The 24,816-nt window shown below is 41.0% G+C and overlaps 1 protein-coding gene and 1 long non-coding RNA gene across 3 annotated transcripts in view; one reads left to right on the forward strand and one right to left on the reverse strand.

Moving 5' to 3' along the window:
- The first annotated feature begins 367 nt into the window (after window positions 1-367).
- Window positions 368-8,551, forward strand: LOC118172326. 2 transcript variants are annotated; one of them, XR_004753644.1, is made up of 3 exons: window positions 368-404; window positions 897-1,024; window positions 7,356-8,551. It is a non-coding gene; the product is annotated as an uncharacterized LOC118172326 (long non-coding RNA). The 2 variants fall into 2 exon arrangements; XR_004753643.1 differs by lacking the exon at window positions 368-404 and having other exon boundaries at window positions 762-1,024.
- Window positions 8,552-10,467: 1,916 nt separating this feature from the next.
- PRTG (protogenin) overlaps window positions 10,468-24,816 on the reverse strand; it is an 84,718-nt gene continuing 70,369 nt past the window's right edge. The window contains exons 16-20 of the mRNA XM_035336167.1: window positions 21,073-21,255; window positions 19,774-19,894; window positions 18,671-18,836; window positions 17,666-17,770; window positions 10,468-16,625 (exon numbers count right to left, since the gene is read on the reverse strand). Coding sequence (XP_035192058.1) covers window positions 16,236-16,625; window positions 17,666-17,770; window positions 18,671-18,836; window positions 19,774-19,894; window positions 21,073-21,255 — 965 coding nt within the window. The 3' untranslated portion in view covers window positions 10,468-16,235. The remainder of the gene's footprint in view (window positions 16,626-17,665; window positions 17,771-18,670; window positions 18,837-19,773; window positions 19,895-21,072; window positions 21,256-24,816) is intronic.

A 24,816-nucleotide genomic window follows, 5' to 3' on the forward strand; every position in this document is an offset into this window, starting at 1 on the left:
GGGACACAGCGGGGGGCTCCTGCCCTGACTGGAAGCGCCGGGGCCGGGCGCGCGGCTCCCCCTCAGCGCGACCCCCGCGGCCAGCGCCGTCCGGCTCCGTGCGGGTGACCGAGTGCCCCCCCCCGCCCGGCTCCCAGGCCGGGCCGTGCCCCTGAGGTGCTTGTGGCTGCCCGCGGGCCGTGGCACACGACGCGTGCCGAGGGCTCGCTTCTCTCCTCCAGGCTCGCTCGCACAACGCCGCAGGAAGGCAGGCAGGTCCGGGCTGCTGCGGGGAGCCCCCGCGGACAGCCGCTTCCAGCCCGAGCCCCGGGGTAGCACAGAGCAGACACCGCTCGCTAGGCCCACCTCGGAGCCATCAAAATGTCGGCAGCCCCTCCGAGCCCCTGAGAAATGCGAGATGTCAGGTGAGTCCTGCCAGTGTCACTGTGGTGTCGGGGAGTCGCGTATGCGTGTTCTGCCGCTGTCAGCTCTCCTCCAAAATGGCTGTGTGACAGGGCTGCTCGAGGTGGAGTCCTCATCCTTGACCAAAACTAGTGAATAACTGCACTAAATAAATCTGGGGTAATGATTTATCTTCCCTTAATTAGGATAATGACTCCAGCAGTTAAGTATGGGGTTTGCTGACATGCCTTAATACATTCATGACACTTCATAACACCTAGCAGTGCTATTTATTTACATAGCTTCTTGACAGACATCTAGTTTGTACTTTACAGTACTTGGAACATGTTGGGGGAGCGCAGGAAGAAGCAATGTTTGTGTAAAGGGTAATGCATCAGTGTCGCTGCTCTTACGATGCTTTTGTTTTTACATTTTGCGTTTCTAACTGAATAAAGTTACTCCGTTTTTACATCAGTCTCTGTCCTTCCCTAGACATCGCTTTTATCTGTCCACAGTCTGTACTTTGCAGCAGTCCCAGCACGCACGTACCTTGAGGTACAGCATATTGCCAATATCCTCTTGGGATCTTCTGGTTAATTTTGTGTAATCTTGCTGAAGAGAAGTATGGCTTGTTATTAGCAAGGTGGGTGTGAGCTAGTGTATATTTGGAGGAAAATGTCTTATCTGTGAAGAGATTTGCATTTTCTGTGATGGAGCTCGCTGTAGGCCTAGATGATTCTCCCAGGACTGCATGAGCTTTTGTGCAAGGCTGCCTTGTAATAGCATGTAGACTGTAATTATGGATGCGCAGATTGATGTCACTGAGTCTATAAAGGTTCCTGGGGGATGATTGTCTGCATCAGAAATGTGAGCAGGGAATTCAGATTTTAACCCAGTGCTCTAGTTGCAAAAAATTGTCTGTTTTGCTCTTCATCCAAATTCAGCTTTAACTTGTGCTCAGGATTTTAGTGAGCAATCTGTACGAACCCTATTGGGCCAGCTTTACACTTCTAAACCTTCATGCAAAATGGCTGAGACAGTGTCTGAAAGTGAATTAATTCACAGGTTCGGGTACCTACACCAGCATCTCAGCCATTCCAAAAGTCTGAAAACTCTGATCACACACTGTTGACCACCTAAGTGCCTAGCTGCTCATTAGTTGTCTAAAATTACTCCACCGTTTCATCCAAAGGCTGGCATTAATTAATAAAACTCGGAGGCACCTAATAGGTAACCTCCAATACCTAGGTAGAGGTTTTGAAGAAAAGAGAGCTGAGCTCTCTGTTGAGGTGCGTAGCAGCAGAATGAGACTCAATTCTGCTGAATTGATAAAAAAAATAAACTGAAAGAGGGGAGGTTCCAACAGGATGTGAAAGGAAGAAATACTACTATTAGGCTAAACAGGCATAGGGACTAAAATCAAAATAACCTGTAGAATTGTTTTCAAGACCCAATTGGGCAAAGCCCAGAACAGCTTGGTCTGAGTTCAGTGTTAACTTTGCTTTGCGCGTGAGGTTGGGGTCAAGGTCAAGACATCCCCAGGTCCCTTCCAGCCTGAATGATTCTGTTATTCTGAATTTGTTATTCTGTTTAACAATAACAAACCAAACAAAAAGGTCTTGTCTACTGCCAGAGTACTCATGTGTGAACAAACGCTATTTAATACTTTACAACTCACCCCAGCCGTTGAGTAGCTTTGGTGAAATAGCAGTAGCTTCAATCACGTGAGGCATCAAGCCTAAAAACATGACTGGATATAAATAGAGGAGCTCATTTTGGTAACATCTAGGTTCCTTTCCTTCTGAATTCACTCTAAAAAGAAGGGTACTAAAAGAGTCCTTGTGTACAAACTACCAATAAAGAATGTTCTTTTGCTAATTGTTGGCCTGTCATATGAATGTTCAACGCTGCACTGCATTATCAGGAGAGAAATGTCTCGGTGAGCTGTGGATCTGTGGATCCACAACAGTGTTGACGTCTAAATGCTTTTTACTGCATCCTTCAAGTGTATGTACTGTGTACCTCAGGAGCAAATGGAGTTGCGTAGAAGCCCATTTTGACAACATGTGAACATACACAAATGTGCTAATGGAAAAAAAAATAACACCAAAGAGAAGTCTACTGACACTTAAGGAATTCAAAAAAAAAAAAAAAAAAGTGAAAGAAGCATTCTGTTTGACTTTATGGGGGCCAAGACTTCATCCCATAGTAATAAAATTAGAAAGGAAAAAAAAAAAAAAAAAAGATATCAGAAGGGAAAAAAGCTGGAAGCTGGCTGAATTGTGAAACTCTACCAGTTCCAGTACAAGGGTCAAATACAAAACGTTTCCTCTCATGCAAGTTATAAAACAAAATACACAGAGAGAAAACACATAGGCAGAAGTGCAGAACGTCCAGCCTGTGTGGATGGCATCAGAGGTTGGCACGTGCATGGCAAGACCCAGCAGCACGCTATGTGGGGATTCTGGCACGTGGAAACATCAGGCAAACTGACAGTAGTCTCTCTTCCACCTGGACAGAAAATGCTGACCTGGAGAAAGGGGAAACTTGGACTGTGATAGCTTGTGCTAGTGACAGTCTTCAGTAGATGTGATTCCCTCACCTATTATGTCAGGGGTGTGTGGGAGGGGATAACTCATTTTTGTAAGATGCCCATTTCCATGTTACACAAATTCAAGCATTGTTCTGCAAACACTTCTTACACTTGTTTCACAGTACTGCTGTGATAAACAGGACTCTTTATCAAGGCTGGAAGGGGTTTCTGTCAGGCCCAAAAATCTACTTTTGTTGTTACACTAGTGTTACGCCTCATCCTCCATTTGTCCTCATCTCCCTTGTTCAGGGAAGTACAACTGAACACATGCATGCTTATACAAAGATGCACTTTTTGTGCTTTTTTAGTCTAGCTGGCTATACATCTGGTATTGCACTGGAAAGATGTGTTAACCGGGTCCCTTCTGGGGATGTAAGATGTAGAGCATCTCTCTGCCAGTCTCAGGGATTGCAGCTGCAACTGAAACAGTTTGATCACAAGTCATTGAAGCTATTTAAGTGTAAACTGCTGGCCTACTGGTGAATGCTTCATCCGTTACGGTGATGTAAACCAGGCCTCATAAGCCCACTTCTTTTTCATTTCTGCTTCTGTATTAACCATTCATCCACATAATATAAAGTACAGATCAAAATCTAATTAATTGTCTGTCCATGTTTCAACTTTAATCTGAAATTAATAGAAAAATGTCAGGAAAAAAGCAGAAGATTGCTTTATGATTTACTCACTGAAAGAATATAAGTTTTTTTCTCTGACCCATTGCATTAGCTTTCTTCCATACAATGGGTGATGTGTCTTGAAGTCAAGTAAAAGGCTTGAGAAAGATCGTGACTTTGTCTCATCGCATAGCAACTCCCTGGCTGATAAAGTACGTTTTCCTAAACTTTCCAGGACAATTTGTTAGAGGACTGATCAACAAAAATATTGAATATGTGCAAAGGGTAGTCTAGTGTCTCATCTGTACTGGAACAAAAAATTTAACATTCAAAATAAACTCTTGGAATGTTCATAGACTCAGTAGGACTAACAGTGTTTGTTTGTTTGTTCTTGAGTGCACACTCACCTTTTCAGCTTACAGTTAAAATATAGCCATGTTCAAGCATTTCAGGAACAAAATCTCTAATGCCTTCAACAACACGTGACATAAAATTAAAAGCTACAATTTATTCAGTAGTTTTATAAACTGTAAGACTTTATAACTCATACAAGTGAATAAATACAGAACATAAACATTTGAAAGACGAAGAACAACATCTGATTATTTAGGAACCTAGGTTTCATTATTGTATTTATTTACCAAACTCTGTCAAATTCATTGGAGATATAAATGCATATGTGCATAGAACCTCCTTTGATCTGCATGCTGTCAAGGACTATAGGATTTCTTTCACCTTTTCCTCTAGGATAAGTAAAATGGATTTTTTTTTGCCATACTAAGGTTATCAAGGTAATACATTTTAAACAGAGATAAATACTTGTTTAACAAACCTTTGGGGGTGTCTTTACAAAATGGGTTATTTCCCTACTCAAAGAAGTGTTCTCCTCTTGATAATGAATGGTGAAATGGGGACACTCTGTGGGGAAGTGAAAGAAATGCAATTTCATGTTCTTTCTGGATTATCATCTTGAACCCTCTGACTTTTCCTGTTTATCATGATCTGATAAAAAGAAAGGCAAGCGTTTAATTCCTGAACTTACATAGCACTCTCAAGAGCCCTCCTGGTTTTCTGCAAAGGCCACGCTGATCTTTGCACTAATTGGATGTGAATCCATTCTTGGAGCCAGACTCTGTCAATAACTTTGCTGGGAGTGAGGAAGCTTATATGCTGTATAAACATGAGAAGGCCTCATCCCAGGCTGCCCTATCCATCAGTGCATTTCAAGTAATTAAGTTTAGGCAACGACTCCTCTGGGATTTCCATTGTAGAATTGCCAAAGTGAAATTTTTGCCATAAAGCTAAAAGAGGAGTAATGCTAACCCCAGAGCTAGCAGAGCATCTTGCAGAAAAAGCTCTCCAGTCTTAGCTTAGCTGTGTGGGTATTCGCTCATCTCAGCCCTGGGCCTCAGTGTTAGCTGAGAGCTGGCTGCAGCAAGAGCCCCCTGCAGGCATGCTGCCTCCTGGCCCTTGTCTGTCTGCCTGCACTGGAGGGAATCTTCACGCCTATGCTGTCTCTTTCCTCTTACACAGTGCTACCAACTTTGTTATACAAAGCCATATTCATTTGATAAGATACATCCCTTACAAAAGGTTCCACACGGAAACACATTTGTTTTGCTGTTCTGCTTTTCATGGCTTTGGACAGTGCAGTTCACAGGACACCCTCTCACTGGTGCTGTCTCTGGGATGGATCCAACTCACTAAACCTTGCTGACTGAAACCCTACAGACAACAACAGCCACCTCAGACAAATTGTATCACTTGCCTTTCCCTCCATCCAGATCATTATTGAGTTTTTCAATTACAATTACAGTTCTTAGAAATTAAGAGCAGGAGGATAGTTGGAAGACAGCCGAGAGGACCCCTGCATGACAGCATGTGCTATGCCATTCGCACTGACAGCTACAATTTAGTCTTAAATTTCAAGAAAAATATTTACTGGAATACAGTAGCAAAAACTCTGAAATCAATTTTGAAGAAGCAACAACGTCTGAGTAGTAGCAGATCTGCTGTGAAGAAGCAGGAACCAGCCAGTGTCTGAATCCACAGGTCTGGGGGCTGTGAAAGGAAAATGCAGCTAAAGCAGGAAAAATCAAAGTGAAAGAGAACATATGGCAAACATACCATTGGTAGAAGATGCAGTTAATAAATAAATAAATAAATAAATCTCAGATTTTTGCTACCCTTTAGGAGGAGAATATGAACCAAACTCAGTTACCACTTTCGGTTATTGCGCACCAAAGCAAGGATGAACACAAGAAAAGATAACTAAATATGCCTAAGAACGATGTGACCTAGTTACATAGATGCTGTACTCACCCATTACATCTGAGAGCGGCTCTCCTAATCCCCAGGCTAAAATTCACAGGAAATCCAGGATTTTGAGAAAAGAACTTGGAACTAATTATTTAAAATATATGCACTATCTGTCCGCAAACACCAGACTGGATTAAGTTGCTTGACATGTATTATGCCTAGCGAGTGCGATTTGGAATCTGAAATTTACAGACAGCCATTTTAGGGAGCTATACATCAGTTCCTGCAGGAATTTTGTCATTTGGGTATCTGCAACTGCCGGGCTGGGCTTCACCTTTTGACCTAGCTGTGCTGTGGCAGAGAAACATCATGGCAAACCCTTAAAACCTTGTTGAATGCTAAACCAAGTTCTGGAGTGCTCACAGTAGAAGGCTGTTTCTAGTCAGCTGCAAATGGCAACCTCATCACCTGAGCCGAGATCGGTAAATCTCAGGACATGATGCAACCACCACACTCTGCTGGGCTCCAGTGTGTTTGTACCATTTGCAGCCAGCGCTGAAAAGCTAATCACAGGGGCAGGCTATGCTCATGGGAACCTCTGAGCCTCTACGGTGCCAGAAGTGGACTCCTGGACACTGGCTGTACCGCAGTGGCTTTCAGTGTGCACACCCTCCTCACCGATTTTATCATACGTAGATCACAAAGCTTGAGATGCAGGATTAAAAACAACACCACCACCACAAACACGTTGCTTTCCTTTTTAACGTAGCTATTTTTCTGTTAAGTGTTGTACAAGCCAGTATCAGCATTCTTTCCTCTTACAAACGAAAGGTTGTCTTGCTTTACGTTGTGCAGATGTTGAGATCATTCTAACCTCAGGCTTAGAGTTAACTTCCCCCTTGAAGTTGGAAATCTTGATCTCAAGTGATTCCTTCTGCCCTGACCTGGTAGGCCTTGTGTTTTATTTGGTAGAGACTGAGAAAGCTGTTACTGACTTTGAAATAGCCAGGATCTATTTGAAAGCCTGATGGTTGCTAACATGACTGATAGAATTTTTAATGGAAATTAATTTTATTTTACACTCTGTTCTGTAACCTGTCTTACTTGCAAATTAAATTGCATAACCTAATATAAGGATGTCTGTGTGGAAGCAGTCCAGTGGGATTATTTTTAGCTAATATGGCTGTAAACTGCAAAAGTAAGAAGCCAGCATATATTAAGCTCTGCTACTCATCCCTTGACAATAGCTTTCAGCAAACCAGAGGGATTAATTTCCTAGGCCAGCACACCAAAATCCAAATTGTTAAAGGCTGTAGTGAACTGCAGTGCGAGCAATACTTCTGCTTTCATGTGGTGCAACAACCTCACAGCCTAGCCAGAAATCTGCTGCTTTACTCATGAAAATCCTTTTCTCTAAGTATATTGCTATGCAGATAAAAGGCAATTCAAACTCCTTCTATTAGCAAGACCTCTGTGAAGTTCCCACTCTCTTATGTCTTGTTTTCCAGCGAAAGGAGAATCCAGTGTTTGGGGCACTGATTTCACACTTCCCACAGAGCAGTGTAATAGGAAACACATCCTCAGTCACCCACAAAATTCATGTTAATCCTTCAGAATTGTAAATGTAACATCCCCTGCACCCACCTGGAATTGGCATCAGCTTCCAGTGATGCTCAAGCTGTCTGTCCAGAGAAACCCTGAGGATCCTGGACAGCCTCGTAGCACTGCTGAAAAGCCATCTCAGTTGGTTCCTGTTGGCCAGACAGGGATTCACACCACACTTCACTGAAATGCTCTATTGGCAGCTTGATTCAGGCTGTTCCAGGAGCAAGTGTCCAAAACGATGGATGCTGCCAGGACACTGAGCACACAAATCTGCCCGAGAGCAACTGGCACCCAAACTTTTGCCAGCCCCCTGGACTTCTATTGCCAGCCAGAAGCAGTCCTACAGACTAGGGACAGCTGTGCATGGTATCTTTTAGCGAGGCACAGCTAGGTTCTTCATTGTTTGCATTTTTCTGGATGTCTTAGTGGTGCATTCCTATGTAAATAGGTTTTAAATTATGGGGTTTAAATAAAGCATTACCCTTCACTTTCAGGAAGGAACAGTACGGTAGCTTTCTGCCAGATCTGTGCTTTGTTTACCTGGGGCTCTGGCATGCAGGCATGTGCAGAGAGGAGGATTCAAATCCCATCCTCTTCATTCTGTGGGGTGGAAAAGGCAAAGTCAGGTTCCAGTACGTTAACTACAGAAAAGGGAGACATTGCAACATGGACAGCTACAGCATTATCACCTGCAGCTTCTCTACAGAGAGAGGATGCTCTCTGCTGTCCAGCACCAGTCCTGAGACCATGATCACAGGTGAAGGAAAAATACAGCTATAATGCAGCCAACTACAGCCACAGAGCCTGCTTCTTAACAGAGACATCGCTTTTACCTGCTGACTGAAAGGAGCAGGACAGGGAGAAGCATTCACCCGTAAAGAACTGTTCACTGTTGCGGTGCAAGGTACCTCAGTCCTGGCATGTTGCCATAGCTGCAGGTAACATCCGTTCCCTCCCTACTCTCTGCTTTCCAACTTAGTGGGGGCTGAGCAACCTGGAAAGCATGGCAAAAGTTGGGTTTTGTATTCCAAAGTATCAGGCCTTTTATCCAAAAAACAGATAAGCAAAGCCAATAAATTGACATCTCTGATAAGCTAAACAAAGAAACAGCAATGTTGTGATTTCATTCAGTGCATGACCCATCATGCTCACCTGACTGAAGCTCAAGACGTTCTGGTTGGTGGCAGACCGCAGGCAGGTGGCATTGCATCAGGTCACACACCAGTGTTTCACTTTGAAGATTTCCTTTGCAAACTCCTTGAAACAGAGGGCTTTATTTATTTTTTTATTGGTAATGAAAAATGAAGGTTCTGGGGTGTAAAATGTACCTGTACTAATCAGCAGTAACTTAATAAGGCTCTGCAGATGGTTTCTGTTTTCACTTAGAGAAAGAATTACGTCTCTGATGGACTGTGTTGGTAGACACATTTCATACCACTGGGCAGTCCAGAACCGACTGCTCCCCAGCTGTTAAAAATTCTTTCTTGTGTTTTTAAATGTAATATATTTACATTGTGTTTACATTAGTAATTGACATCTATTCATTTTAACAAATACTCTATTGAACTTTTATTATCTTTTCAGCATGGGCCTAATTACCTCTGAAGAACAGAATTTCAGAGTTCCTACATTCAAGCATAAGGAATAATGAATTTTGGATTAGAGTTTGTTTTATAAATAGACGCTACAGCTGGTGCTCTAATACTCCCAGGGATAAATGTCATATAAGCTACCCAACTAGGCAGAACTGTTCTATCAGCAGACTCGGCAGGTAAGAACAGCTGTGATTCATAAAGAAGCAGTATGAGGCTTTTCAGATTTCCTTTCTCATCAGACAAGTCAAAAGGAAAGACAGACAGACACCATGGCATTACTGTAGAATCCAGGGTGCCCAACTCATCAGCACAAGATGCTGGAGAGCAGAAAGGCTCAGCCCCTGGCGGCAGGCAGCTGTGAGCAGCTGCCCCACTGGGAAGCAGTCATCACTGGTGACTTGCTACTCTGTAGTAAACATCTGCTCACTGGCACTTCTAAGATTTCCTAGGGACATTTTCCCAGTTTCCTAGGGACATTTTCTTGGGTGCTGACACCACCTCCCACAGCCCTCTCTGCTGGATCCTCAGGTGGACACAAATCCCATCTGCAGTGACACGGGGGTGGTACAGTGTTTGCGTGGTACAGGAAAAATCAGTGTTAGAAAGACCAGAACTCTGAGGCCCTCTTAATTCTGTGGCTGCTGTCTCTTAGGGTACACAGCATGCCTTCTGTCTTAGGGCTGCCAATGTTGTGTCCGGAGGACACAGAGCACAGCTTGTGTTTTTAATGGCATGTGTGCATGCAGTAGTAATTACTGTGGTTTCATTTCCAGTAGTGGAAGATTTGTATGGGCACTACTCTAATTCCAACGCTGTACCTAATTCACTGAACTACCTGGCCAATTTTTCAGTCACTTCCAAGTGACAATCCGTAATCAACCTGCTAGCAATAGAAAACTTCTAATCCCCATCAAACCTAACTTCATTGCTAACTTGACTCTTGTCTATAATGTCGTCATTTGTAAAAACAGTAATTTGTCTTCTGACCAACCACAATTGCATTTTCAATATTCCTGTTATTTGTTGAAATACTGGATTCATCAGTCAGCAGGTGCAGAAGTGATGAGAAAAACTCAGCAGTTCAGCTTTGTCAGTAGCTTTCCAAACTTTTATGAGAATGACTGTGCTTAGAACCACATCTTCTCTCTCCATCTACTGCAAGTGAACTACAACAGAGAGCTCGCATGGCTACTTGACATTAGTGGAGTAGAGATGGAGGTTTTAGGTAGGAAATTATTCCAGGTACACAAATGGCATATGAGCACAGGCTTGGGAAATTTCTATGAATTTCAGTGATAAGGAACGTGCCAGTTACTCTCTAACTCATTCTATGACTTTAAATACCAAAACTGCATTTATATCCTCCTTGTTTTGAGCCACTAGTCAGAGACAATGAAAACAAAATATTTTTCAAGCAGCATTTTACTAAGGAAATTTTTTATTTCAACTGTGCAATCAATCAGTATTTAGACAGCAGTTTCATAAACATTTGGCATTTAAACTTCTATTAATTTTTGGCATGACCTTGGGGTAGTATATAAACAACCCTGGAGAGGAAAAAAAGAACCAACACACTAGGTAACATTTACTAGGATGCTAGAAGAACAAATCCACATTATTAAACAAAATATTTTTAAAAAGACATTAAAAAGTTACATTCAAATCAGGGCAAACATTAGCTTCCCTCATGCAATGGAGTTCACAGAGCTGATCCCCTGAGACAAGTATAAAATTAATACAATTCAGCTCCGTCCTCCATTAGCCAGTTAGCCATTGCTGCCCTTAGAAGAAAATGGCACACGGAGTGAAAGGATCCAGAACACCACAATGAGATACATACCTGGCTCCTACACTGGCAATTCATTCACAACTTGGAAAAAAGCAAAATAATAACAACAAAAAAGCCAAACAATCAAAAAGCAACATTTTGTTTAAGTAAGTTTTTCATATACAGTCAGTCTTCACTGAAAACGCACCAGGCAGATGCAATGTAGGTATATGTAACCGGGGACAGCTGAAAACCTCCGCAAGGAGCTCAGCTTGCAGTGGCACTCCAGAGGGACCAACATGGCAGAACTCTAGCCATGTGTTTCTATCCCTTTTGAGTCACTTAGGACCAGCCTCAGTGTAAATCTAGAGAAATTCCAAGGAAACAAACTTACTCTGCATTTATATCAGCAGAACTGAGAGCAAACTTTGAGCCAAATTGAATGTGTGTTCTTCTCAGATTGGCTTCTATTAACAGCGAACAACTTGGTTTTAGACTTATTTTGAAGAAAAGGTTTGTGTTTTTTTTTTTGTTTTTATTTTTTATAAACACAGGTTCCAAAAGATGCAGTTACAAAAATAATTTATTATTAACTTGTTAGAAAGGTGCTCAGTATTCCTGCAGACAAATTCATCTGCTTTAGAAATTACGTGGTATTAGCAAAGCTGCATTTCCAGCAACTAAGAAGCATTTAACAATTGTTCAAACGAAGAAGTACCTCTTTAACAATTTTTAGGTGTAATTCTGCTTTCAATTTTAACAGAATGACTCCAGTAAATTGATTTCTCTGGAATATCGCCAAAGTTACACCTGTGCAGCTGTCTTTTCACTAGGTGTGAATGAGATTTGGGGCTAAACATGGAGTGCCCTATGGAACTGAACATCATTCCCCATGTTAGGGGATGGACTTTTCCCTGCCTGCACCTCCTTCTATAACAGATAAAATGAGTGAGAACTCCTGGTCTTACAGCTTACACGTCAGAGTAACATGTTACTAAGGCCCAGTGGTCTATGGTAACTGTTCTTGTGTATGCTCACATTGCAGCAAACGTTAAGTCATTCAAGTTGACTTAGATCACAGTGAAAAAGAGTTAAATTGACTTAAAATACTCAGAATTCACTACAGGCTAAGACTACATGCATGGAGAGTTACAGCGAGCCTCTGGTATATGGCAACTTTTTGTCCTACCAAAAAAAATACATTGCCAATGGGAGTTTTAACCAACTAAGAATCCTGTCCTTTAAAAGTAATAATACTGTGAAGATCTAAAAAAAAATAAATAAAATGCAGCAGCTCATTTTGTCTGTCAAGACCATGCAAACTGAAATTAAAATTAATTCTCCCATAGACTGAAAAAGAAACAGGGTAAGAACCCTGCTGTGGATAAAGCAAACAAGATTCAGCTCATAGTCTAAAGCAAGGTAATGAAACCAAAGAGGGAATGAAGTATTAAATATAATTAAAACCAGGTAGAGAAATGTCTTAAAACTCCTTTCTGTTAAAATCCAATAAATTACACCAAAAATACACAGCTAGTATAGGAAAATATTGATATATGGGTTTTTCAAGTCTCTCTTAAAAAAGCAGAGCTATAAAAGAAATCCACTGACAGGCACAGTTCTGCACAGCATACACATTCCCAGTTTTCTGAGATAGAAAGTATTCTCATCTTCCAGGAGTTATTTGTAAAACATGAAGAAGGTACACAAGCATAACTGGGGGCAGACTGAGCACCTGGGATTGGATCCAGGGCCCACAGAGCAGGGACTGCTCTTCCACCAGAAGGGCAATCACAGTCCTCGCTTGGAAACAGGTAGCCTGGTAAACCAGTGTCAAGATTTTGTCTGCAAGTTTGTGATGCTCTTCAAGTCACATCAACCTATAACATTTTTGTTTTGTTTTTAAAGTACAAAGGTTGCATATACATTCATTACACCAGCCATGGCTCTTTACTTCTTAATACACTTAAACAAAATCAATTCACATAGTGTAACACTAAATTCCACATTTACGTTCATCTTCCAGAACATACTGAATTCATAATTAAAAAATTGATAGTGTTTTCTCCAGGACCCAGTTTTACAGACAAAACCAAGAATAAATACTGGAAAACCTGTAACCTGTTCTGTCTCCCAGCTTTCTCTAGGCAAATGGAATGAATAAAGTTCATTTATGAGGAACTGATTTCCTTATATTGTAAGAAGTCTGAACTTTTAAGAAAGCTGATGTCTCTAATGCCATATCTCTAATTTGAAGGATTCAAGGATATGAAGCATTTAAACGTTGAGCCTGATTTTGCACTGTTAAAAATCACAAATTCTGCTATTCAGTTCGGTAGAAAAGGCATCGATTTTTACAGATTTTTTCTAGACATTCCTCTGCCTACATTGGTGGAGTTTTTAATCATCAAACAACTATTCCCTCACAAAAATATGGTAACATATTAATAATAAAACATGAATTTCTGAGGAGATTGCATTGTTTGTTCTGCAGTAAACGTGTAAATAGAACTAAAATTAACTATGTGACACAATAAAGGGAAGCATATGAATGTAGACTGGGTTCTGGAGAAACGTATTATATTTGGTTAACATAAAAATAAAGGAAAAGACAGAATAATTAATGTCTAACTAAGCTTGCCTATATGCTGAGGTAACCTTAAATATCTTTGGTTTTCTTTATTTGCTGATAAAAAGTACCTTAATTAAAAAAAACATTAAATGATTGATAGAATTCTGGATACACTTTTCTCTAGGGAATTGAATATTTTGATCTCTGGCTATTGAAGTTAGAACTTCTATACTAGAGTGACAAATTTCGTATTAAGCCTTTTTCTCTCAAATTCACCATGGGTTAAACTACAGAGTGAGTCTTTGGATGAAAAAGTTTAGGATTTAAAATATTTACTTGTAAAGAAATGATGCTAAAATGCATAAAATGACATCAGATTATCAGTACTCACAGCAAACAAGTCTTTGGAGAAGCAAATAGTTACCATCTGCACATCAGCTCTTTCTGAATGAAACTAAGAAAAGAGGCTACTCTGAAAGATGAAGTGTGAAACTTCATGCTACAGTTACACATTCTTAATCTAGGTTCAGTTAATTCACGCTTTACCTAACTAGAAGCAGTACTCTGCTGTACACTAAACATTCTGCCTGATGAGATCAAAAATAAATCTTTGGTGAAAATGTTTTCTTTTTCTTCAGCAAGTAGAAAAACGTTCAAAAATATTTTTAATACTGTACTGTTGATGCAGCTACATGCTGAAGAAAAAAAATTACACTTGGAAGTCTTTGGAGATATCTGCTGGTATCATTATAACTTTCTTTAAAGGCTCTTGTAACAAGGTAGTTAAAATTGTAGAAGCATACAACATCTATGCAATCAACTACTACAATCAGTCGAAGCCCTGTTGGTTTTGTTAGTGACTACTTATACAACAAAATGTATTCAGCTGTTCACACCTGTACCTTTTAACTAGCTCAATTATGGAAGATATGCAGCTTCCTTCTCTTCTACAGATTGGTCTTTGGTACAAGATTATTTTAAAAGCCTTTCGATCAACACTGTGATTAAAAAGTGAACACGTACTGTCTGGTTCTGAACTAGCAAACGGTTACAAGCTGAAGAACTACCGTGGCTACAGGGCGATTCATCAAAATGAAAGACAGAAGGGCAGGGCTTGTCGATGACTTCTGACCACCTTTTGATACCTACGGAACAATACAAAAGCCAGCCTGGCCTACCTTAAGTTCAGTGGCAGTTCCAACAGACTTAAATAGAGCCAGGAGTTGCTATGGTTGCTTTCTCACATTACATTTTAAACATTTTTTAAAGTAAAAAAATGCCTTTTTTTTTTTTTTTTTTTTTTTTTTTAAGTAAAATGGGGAAAACAGAGCAGAGGACTGGATATATAGGCAAGTTTAGAACATTGGATGAATCCAACCTCTCCTCCCTCTCTCCCTCACCCCCTACCCCATTAAGAAATAAAACATGATACCCTGTCAGTTTGCTCCACATTTTCGGGAGGCAGCTCAAAAGTAACAAACTGTTCCCTGAGTACAGGAAAAACAAACAAACAAACAAAAAACCACACTAGAACAACTCTTAAAGGAGGTAGTATAAAACAGGAATTGTATCGGTTCAAGGCAGTAGCAGTACTCACCTCCTTCAACAGACTCTTCAACTAAAGCTCTGGCTTTCTATTTCTTACGGTAGCCTAATGAGAGTTTTAGATTGGCTTGTGGGTCAAGTCACTCCCTGAGCTAAATTCCTGGCTAACAGCATGCTAGGCAAAGGCAAGGAGCAGGGCTGCATCCCAACAACAGCTCTGAGACATACCGAGAAGCTAGCAGTGCTTATCAGCACTCTAAGCTGGGTAAGAAATTAATTCACGATACAGTTTCCTTTATAACATCTAAGAAGCATTTAAGGCATCCTTCTGTACTCCAAAGCAATTTTATGAATACTAAAAAGGCATAAGGCAAATCAGTAATTTCATTATACATAATGCAAGGCACCATTGCTAAGAAGTACTGCAACACCAGAATACTCAGCATTATTCCACGTCTCTCAGGCAGAATCAAACTGTTTGGAAATACTGCATACTTCCTCATTTTGCCATGCTTTTTAGCACCACCTGTCAATAACTGGGCAGTATTTGTCACTGTAGGGAACCCAACATGCCCCAGAGCCCTAAGGATATAGCATTCATCCGGTCAGCGGGTGCTGGCACAAGTTTCTGGGGGAAAGGCACTGTCCCAGGTTTACTGGGGCTAGGAGAAATCAAGAGGTACAAAAGATTTCATGTGGCTGTGCGTGTGGAAGCACCAACTCCAGTTTTCGCAGTTTTCAACATCCTTTAGGTCAACCACATTCAACCATTACATTTCATACTCTAAGATTTCCTTCTTTTCAAAGACAGAGCTTCAGCTAAACAATCTTGTTCATCTACCTATACAACTCCCTGATCACTGAGCGCACACACGCACACACACACACATTCTACGCACAACTGAAAAAAAAAGAAACCCAAAATAAAACAACACTACTAGGAAGTATCGTCAGTTCCATAGCTGAGACCAACTAGAACACAAACGAGGTAAAGCAGTTGTCATTCAGAGTTCACCTCTCGGCAAACTGAGGTAGATAGTCAGCAAAAGGGCCTAAAGCCTTCCCTTTGCTCCAGTGACATATTCTTAACTTTAGTCAGAAATCTTCACTGTCCTTTCACATTTGTTGACCACTGAACATTCAAAATGAGTGAGTTAAAAATAAACAAATATAAAACATTCAACAGAAACTTGGGATCACCTGCTGGGTTGGTCAGGCTTTCCACAATAAAACTTTGGCTTCCTGTTCATTGTCCTTCGAACAGACATACACTGCGAGAATGTCTGGTGTGGTCCTAAGGATGTCAGTTTTGCACTGCAGAGCATATCTGAAGAGCTGAGGTAGCAGTCTGGTCAGCAGTGAACGGCAGAGGAGATTCTTTGCAGTTGCTGATGGCAGGGCTCATCATGTTCGTACCCAAGCCACTGCTTACAAAATGACTGGTAGCAGGAGGGGTGGCACTTGCCACAGAGGAGAGGTGTATCTCATCATTGGACTCATGAGAAAATCTTCCAGAGTCACCAGTCTCATGACTTCCTTCGCTGTTGGCCGAGTGCTCCGTGTCGGCAGCAATACTGAATGGCACCTGGAAATTAGACTGCTGGCCAGGAGAGCTGGGGGAGCCATCCTCACTGATCAGCACAGTGGTGCTTGGCTGATACAGACACACTGCCTGGACAAATCTCCTCTGAGGCTATATAAAAAGCAGAGAGGAAAAGGTTGTTCAGCCTCTGAAAAGCTGAGCTGTAATTTGAATTTCTACTGCATTTCCAATCTCCTATTCCGCCAGAGTGCTTACAACAGCATTGGCTTAGAATAACAGCCTGGGCTTTCCTACAGCAGGTTAAGAAGAATTAGTCTCAAGCCTTGCACATCCTTTTCTCTTCAACACTAGATGAAGCAATCCCCTCTTGCCAAGCATGGCTAATCGAGAATGATTTCACTAAAGACACCTTAATGGTATTTTAACAATATACTCGGTAGAGCTGTCTCCCATCCCTTCATGCATATTTAAGCATTACTCCTTGGGTGGTAGCAAGTATTTTGCCCATAGAGGCATCAAAAATAAACAGCTGCTCAAGCTTGCCTATTCCTTAAACATACCAAGAGCACAATGTAAGTTAGTATTCAATAAACTTTAGTCAGAAGCCCCATAGATGTGGATTTGTACTACAGGGTTCAGGATTTGGTTTAACATTTCAGTTTTGGATTGAATCCAAATAGAAATGACAGGCAGAGCAACGATTTCAGAAGCATGACAGTCCTAGCTCAGATTCTAAATTTCTTCAATACTTTAGGTAAATCATTTAATTTCCCTCTTTTGGTTTCTCTTCAGCAAACATAAGGTATTAGCTGACAGGGTAGCAAGGGATTCTTAGATGTTTATATTTAATTTGTATTTGTATGTGCACAACGTCTCTGCAGATGTACTGTAGATGGTATGCACAGACAGTATACAGAAATCTGTTTGCTCACTGATAAAGGGCACAGGCAAGAAAGTTACCAGTTAATTGTAAAGAGCTGAAATATTTGACAACTTGGGACAGAAAATTAAAATTCCATATGACTATGCTACAAGGTAGAATACCATCAACCCTAACAAAACTGAAATTATTCCATTAAAACTTAAGCTACTAATTACATTTTCCCATACACAGAAAACTAAATGTCTTCCTTTGCAAACACAGGGTATTACAGCAGAGATTGTGCATCTCTGCCTATTAGGCTAATTACCTCCTCAGCCTTCACCTTCTTAGTATCCTGGAAGAACAGCCACCTCTTCTTGCAGTTGGCTTTTGTGACAGGCCCATAGCTGTTAATAATTAGATCAGACCCCCCCTACAACAGAAAGAAGGAGAGAAAGATTTTAACACGCTAAATTTCCAAGGTATTTGGAAATACTTTTTTCTATTCCAACCACTGGCTCCATACTGAAAAGAAAGACAAATGAGGTTTAGCGTTCAGTTAGTTTTTTATGGTCAGGTATTCATCTACTGCCTGAGACTAGTCAAGACCATTTCCACGAAATCTGGCAAGCCCACGGGCCAGGCCTAACAGGTGCGATACTACAAACACAGAGCAAACAGTTCCAATTACTGCTCCTGTTCTACCCTTTGGAATGTGACAGTGCCTGTGCCTGCACTGAGGTCCATTTCCTTGTTTTTCCAGCTCTTCCGTATGTCCTGAAGGAATAGTTCAATGCAGGTTTGCAGTGTGTACGGAACATGCCTTAAATCAGGATGTCTATCTGTGAAAATACGTCCACTGTGTTTTGTCATACTAAAAGATTCTATGCATGTACTGACACATCCTGCCATCTAGATTAATTTATAATTTGATCAAATACGAGTTTATAAAATGTAACATTGTCCTACCAGTAAAGATAAAGAAAGATATTTTCTTTAATACTTGCTTTAGTGCCACACTTGACTAGACTGTGCATCGCACTGACTAAACTAGGTGCTTGACAAGGACTCTCTTGCCTGTCTCCTGCTCTTAGAATAGAATTGCCAAAATTGGCAATCTACAGAGTAGAGTGTATTAAATCAAATCTCTAGCTCAACTTTAAAATGCGTCTTGAAAATTTGTTCCTGGATTGCCACACTTGTGTTTGTCCATTAAACAAAACTGCTGTGAATTTGCAGTGTACATGCTTTAATTTTGGTAGGGACTCCGATGTTACAACAACGAATTCTAAAGAAAGGTTTCTGTCCTGGGAGTGAGTAAAGCTCACAGTACCTTAGCATCGATGAAGCTGTTTCCCACTATCATTGGCAACAAGGATTCTGCATTCTCTGCGATTCCTTCAATACTCTTCTCCGCCTCATTAGCGCTGGCTAATGAGATGCTGGTATGTGACAGCTGGTCAGTACTTTGCTGCACAGGTTTAGGGGCAGATGTTTTCCTACACGATGTTAAGCAGAAATAAAATTGACCCACAGGAAGAAAATACATTGAATCAAGTATAAACTTCAAGGCTATTATTAATCAAGTAATATTGGTATATTCTTAGCATCTATATTTTATTATATAATTCTCATGAAATGTATGTTATTGCTTGCCATAAAAATAACATCTGCTTCCAGTTAATCATGCACAGTAGGCTACGAGTGCATGTGCAGGCAGGAATTCTCATGATTACTAACATTACTTGAAGGAAGTAACCGCTAATGATATTAGGACCTTTCTACCATGCTGCACAGAGACTGTCTCCCAATCTGTATTTTCTCCTGCATGTGTGCTAAAAATCTTGTTACTAAAATAAACTTTCAGACAGCTTTAAAAATGTATTTATTTTTAGTAACCCTTATTTGTTCAGATCCCAAAGTTATGGGCAGAGCCACTAGGGCCAGGTTGGGCCTCACAGCAGCTGATGACAAGGAAGACAGAGGGTGGCTTGCACCAGTGCAAAGAAACTGTATCATAGAACTGCTTCATGTCAGAGTTCCTCTTTTCCAGCAATATCAAAGGTTTAAAGCCTTGCAAACCAGGTCTGGGCAGACTGCAGGGCTAAGCAGGAGGAACAGATGATGTAAAGCAGCATGTTTATCTGACTCAAAAGGCTTTTTTGTTTGGAAACATGCCTCATGCTTAGTTGTCAAAGCACTGCTGACCCCCTCTGTAGGTTCTTTCCTCTTTTCATTGTAGAAGGGGTTCAGGTAGAGTAGGAAGAGCCAACAAAACTAGGAACTTTGCTTCCATTTCTGGCCGAAACATGTGAAGAGACAAAGCACTTCAAAGAACTTAGCACTCTCAGAGAGGAACACATGTCCCAGGTGACTTGTGCTCATACAGAAGCAGAGTGTTGAGAAATATCTCACTCTTGGTGAACAAAAACATACCTGGCTTTACTGCGATAAATTAAGATCAGGATGCAGATAAGGATGCAGGTCAAGGCTATGCAAACCCCAACAACAATGCCAGTCATTGATTTCTGGTCCAGATGGTAATAGTCAGAATAAGCTATAGCAAAAAAGAACAATAAAAGGCTCAGAAAATAAGAGTTACCAGAATGGGGTTACAGTCACAATCACACAGACAAATGCTTCCTTTTAATGAGATTTCCAGACCTTCTCTGTCATACATTTTGACACTTCTGAAAATAAAACTTCTGGCCCAAATAGAGGACCGGTATGCAGCCATAGTGTGGGAGGGGCAAAAGGGACAGCCCCACACTACAGCCTTTTCAGTGACACACAACACAGAGCAGAGGAGCCTGCTCCAACCCACTCCTTACAGGGTGCTACTAAATAGCAGAGGGAAATGGCTTGGAGAATTCCAGCTACTGTCACCTAGGAGGGTTTTATTCATTGTCATCAAATGTCTGTTAACCTAATCCTGAGGGCACAACTTCAGTTATTGGCCTGAAATACAGCTGGAGTCCAGGAGAGGGGAAAACCTGAGTAAGATAAATCCTCGCATGATTCACAATTCAGCGTGCAGCAGCAAGGAAAGGTTAAAAGGTTCATACACCTGAATAATTACTATCTCTGGTCTCCCCAAACAATTTTAAAATCTGTGAGAAGTCACCAAGATAAGTCCCTTTCTCTGACAGACAATATGTTCTTCCATTCTTGCATGGAGAAACCACTGAAGTCACCTTGGTTTCCCCAAGGTAAAGCATATTTTTCCCTAAAGAGCTGCAGGTGGGGCTGAATTCTTTGGTGAAAACATACAGTGATATATCACTGACTATCGGGTTGATTTGGGTTGTTGGAATTCCAGGAGCCAGCAAATTTCAACAGATTTATTTGAGATGCCATCTCATCTCTGCTGGGCTGTCTGGTTCTCACTGACCCAGTGCTACTGGTATCTCAGGCCAAATTAAGGACTTAGAGGAAATGCCATAGCAGAGTGGCTGCCAAGAGAGTACAATTCAAAATAGTTATGTATTCCCAGTTGGAAAGCAAACTTCCAATTTCTGAGCAAAAGAATTAAACCAGTTCTGAGTTGCACTGAGACAGAAATTCCAAAATGGTTCCGCTAAAAAAAAAAAAAAAAAAAAAAAAAAGTGCTATACTGTTAGGACTGCCTCATGTGAAACAGCACAGTTTGTCCAGAAAGCAGTTACCAGTTAAAACAAACAGGGATCTTTTTTTTCTGGTACTTGTGACAGCACTAATCAAAACATTGCTACTGACTTGTGGAATCTCCTGAATCCAAGCGCTTAGGCCTCTGATTAGACTCTGACGTCTCCTTTGGCAGCACAGCAAGTTCCACCACGTTTGAGAAGGGTCCTTCTCCCACTTCATTGGAGGCTGCTATTTTCACCAAGTAGACGTTCCCTGCTACGAGGTTTTCCAGCAAAGCCATAGTCATTGCTCCTAGGAAAAGATGAATATACAGCTGCAGTTAGACAAAGTCTCTGGAAACAGTCTGAGATTTAGACACTGGGACATATGCTTGCTTTCCAGTGCCACCTCCCTGTCTGGTCCGAGGACTGTGATCACTTTTGTATGGCGCAGCCTGCACGTACAGGGTACAGAACACTTCCGTCTTGTCTCTGCATGCTGCGTGAACACAGCACAGTGTGAAGTGCCAGTACAGTTCAACAAGAGTCAAGCATTGGCTACGATACAGAGCACGCTAATCCTCAGTCTAGCGCGAGCTTCATTTTGGTGCCTGGCAGTGTTAATGCTGTGCTTCTATCCGTGAGCAATGCTCCCACTGTTACCCCGACTTTCAGCCGCAGAAAGCAGAGCCTGAGACATCTCTAGTATTTACGTGCCTCCTAGACGCTCTGTGGGATGGCACCATATCATGCATGGGAATTAAACATGTCATAACATGTCAGGTTTGGCTTATCGCATTTCAGGTCTATTTGGAAAAATTAACAGCACAGATTCAAAAAGTACATTATATCATGCTTTTAAGATAAAATTCAACCTTATTTAGAGATGTGGAGGCTTCCTTGATTACTGTTCATCTAAGCAGTGCTACTAAAATATTACATAAAGCATCTCTCACATGTTAAGGACTCTTTTTCTAAAATCCCTGAAGGCAGGAGAAATACATTAAGAGCATAAATAGGATTCACTTGCATCATCCTTAGACAGGCAAAACTCCTATCAAAATCAATGAGAGTTTTGCCTGTCCGGGACCTGCAGGCTGCTGCTTAAAATTCAAATTGCTTTCTGAAATGCCTCTGTTTCTTCCTACCACAGAAATATATTGCTTTCCCTTCCCAAAATAATGGCAGCTACAGGACCAAATCTATCCCCTGCTCTCTGTGACAAATTCCATTCACTTTCTCAGGCTTAAGTCTAAATTTCAGCCTTCCAAATCAGTTTCAGAAGTCAGAATTTATAGCATCATGGGAGCGTATAAAATATAAGGTTGTTTTGCTGACAGAAAAGATTATACATCAGGCAAAAGAGAAGCTACTTCAAAAGCTATTTCAACTCTTCCATAAAAAACACCCATTAGCTGAAAGCATTTGAAGTAAAATGTGAGGTATCTGTAACCAAAGGAGCTGTAATATTTAGCACCAGCAAGGGCGGAAGGTCATGTTTCAATATTAGAGGCTCTTTCCCACCAGCCCCTTGCAAATCTGTTGCAAAGCTAAAGCAAGTAAGCACTTTGTCCTGATTTACTGCACCGCAAGTGTGTAAGGGCTGGAGCTTCTGATCCACTTGAAGGGAGCGAGGGAAGAGGGGGGAGGTGGCTGGAAGCTAGCTCACACCACAAACCAGCAACAAACTGCAGTTACATCCTAAATCTGCCATGGCTACCACAAACTCAGTCAAATCGAAGTGTTGGGTTTTTGTTTTTTAACTTGGTGGATGGGCAGATGTTTTCATGCATAAACTAAAGCCAGTGTTAGGACTTATATAGGTTTATTTCATAAATCTTCTGTAGAAGTTCAGTGTCAAGACAAAGCAATACTCTTTATTGTATTGGGTTAGCTGATCTCGTCAGAATAAATGCATTAAAAAAAGAGTCAAACCCTGCTCCTACCTGAAATTACCTAGGAAAGGACTGGCAAGGGACTGGCACGGTATTTGCCCGATCTTCCTTCTACATACTTGTTTTCTTTCACATTTTCTCATCTGTACTGTAAGTAGGAGTATTACAGATTGTCCTGAATTCCATGCCCCACCTCAAACCCAAATATATCTATCCAACTACGGAATTTGTGACTAACATTGATGGGCACAGTATAGCTTTCCATTTGCTCATTCCATCCAACACTTTCGGTACAGGAACACGTGCCTGTGTTCACTGTTACTGCCATCCCCTCATTTCAATTAGCCATGGTAAAAAATTTTCTTTTGAGTTGCACAGTCATGGCTGAGCTGAAGGATATACCTGGAACAGCAACTCAACTGCTTTGCTGCACCTAACAAATACAGTATATTATCACTAAAATTACATTTATTTTTGAAATGTAGGCTCTCTGCAAATTTAAGATTAAATCTGCTGCATTTTAATAACTTAAAATTAATGTTAGATTGGTATTTAATATGAAAAATTTTCTGTTTCCTTGAACAGTTTGTAACAACTGTCTATTACTGTTTCTCTGAAACTTTTAGTAGGGGGAAAAAAAAGGACTCAATCCCCTATAGGTACAGCTCATGGATATTTCAAAGACTAGGTATTTCTCATCAATTTTGCTTAAGATTAAGAGTCATTTCACTGCTGCTCTCCTGCAGCGTGCTCTTCAGTTGACAATTTCTGTCAGAGGTCAGCCTTAAAAAAATACTATTCTGCTTCAGCAAAGACGAAGTGGGGCCGCCACCTTTCAAAGTGGCTATCAGTCCTTATCCTCTCTGCAGGAGCAGCACAAGGGACAACCACCAATTTTTAACAAAGACAGTTCTGTCTCACTGACATTGGAAAAAAAGAATTGTCCTCTTTGAGTGCACTCCTAAAGCTTTATGTATTGTGTATTTTCCTATACAGAAGATTTAAGGCATCACTCTCTGCTGGCAAATAAGCTTTCAGCCATGAAACAACAACAGAATAACAAAATATAAGTCTTCCTAGGCAATCTTCTTAATTAGGCTGCTCAGCACATGACTTTACTCCGTAACACTGAGGTTCTTTCCTTAGTGTAACACATTACTGGAACATTATCTATTCTGAACTGCCTCTGTCTATTTTGAATACCAACCTAAGAATGAATGTGTTCTGTTTTTCTTTTTTTCCTGGCTATAATATAAATCTATTCTTAATGCAGCTCTTCAAATCATAGTATTATTCTAGAAAGCACCTATGAGAACGTAGACTGTGTCTACATGTAACCACAAAGATAGGACTGCAGTTGGCAGCGCCATACCTGACTTACTGCTAGGTGGGATTCAGCTGTCAAAGAGAGCCAGAGTTAAAAGCAATTTGCACAGCTATTTACTGGGAGTGGGGTAAAGTAGGGTAAAGTTCTTTAAGTCAAACTGAGCTAACTGGACTGGCAGTGATCAAAAGAAACATAGAAACACACAGCCACGTTTGTCAATTTACTTCTGAAGAGCAAGGCATCTCGGAGACGTCAGATTTGAAAGAGCACATTCACAAAATAAAACCATCACAATCGTTGTTACCCAGAACCATGATGGATGTAATTGCGTTTAATGGATGTATTATGACTGTTTTAATTGCATTTATGAATTGCATTATGACCACCCGAGAGGGTCGCACACTGAACAGGCTCCCCAGTGAAGCAGCCACCGCACCAAGCCTGTCTGAATTTAAGAAGTGTTTGGACTGTGCACTTAGTGACATGGTCTAAACTTTTGGGTAGACCTGGGTGGTGCCAGGAGTTGGACTTGATGATCCTTATGGGTCCCTTCCAACTCAGGATATTCTACGATTCTATGAAACATTTTGGTTCACATGCTGTGTTACACTCTGAGCTCCAAAGCAACACAGACAACCCCTCTCCCCTCGCC

Source organism: Oxyura jamaicensis, chromosome 10 (assembly GCF_011077185.1).
Source record: "Oxyura jamaicensis isolate SHBP4307 breed ruddy duck chromosome 10, BPBGC_Ojam_1.0, whole genome shotgun sequence".
Taxonomy (NCBI): domain Eukaryota; kingdom Metazoa; phylum Chordata; class Aves; order Anseriformes; family Anatidae; genus Oxyura; species Oxyura jamaicensis.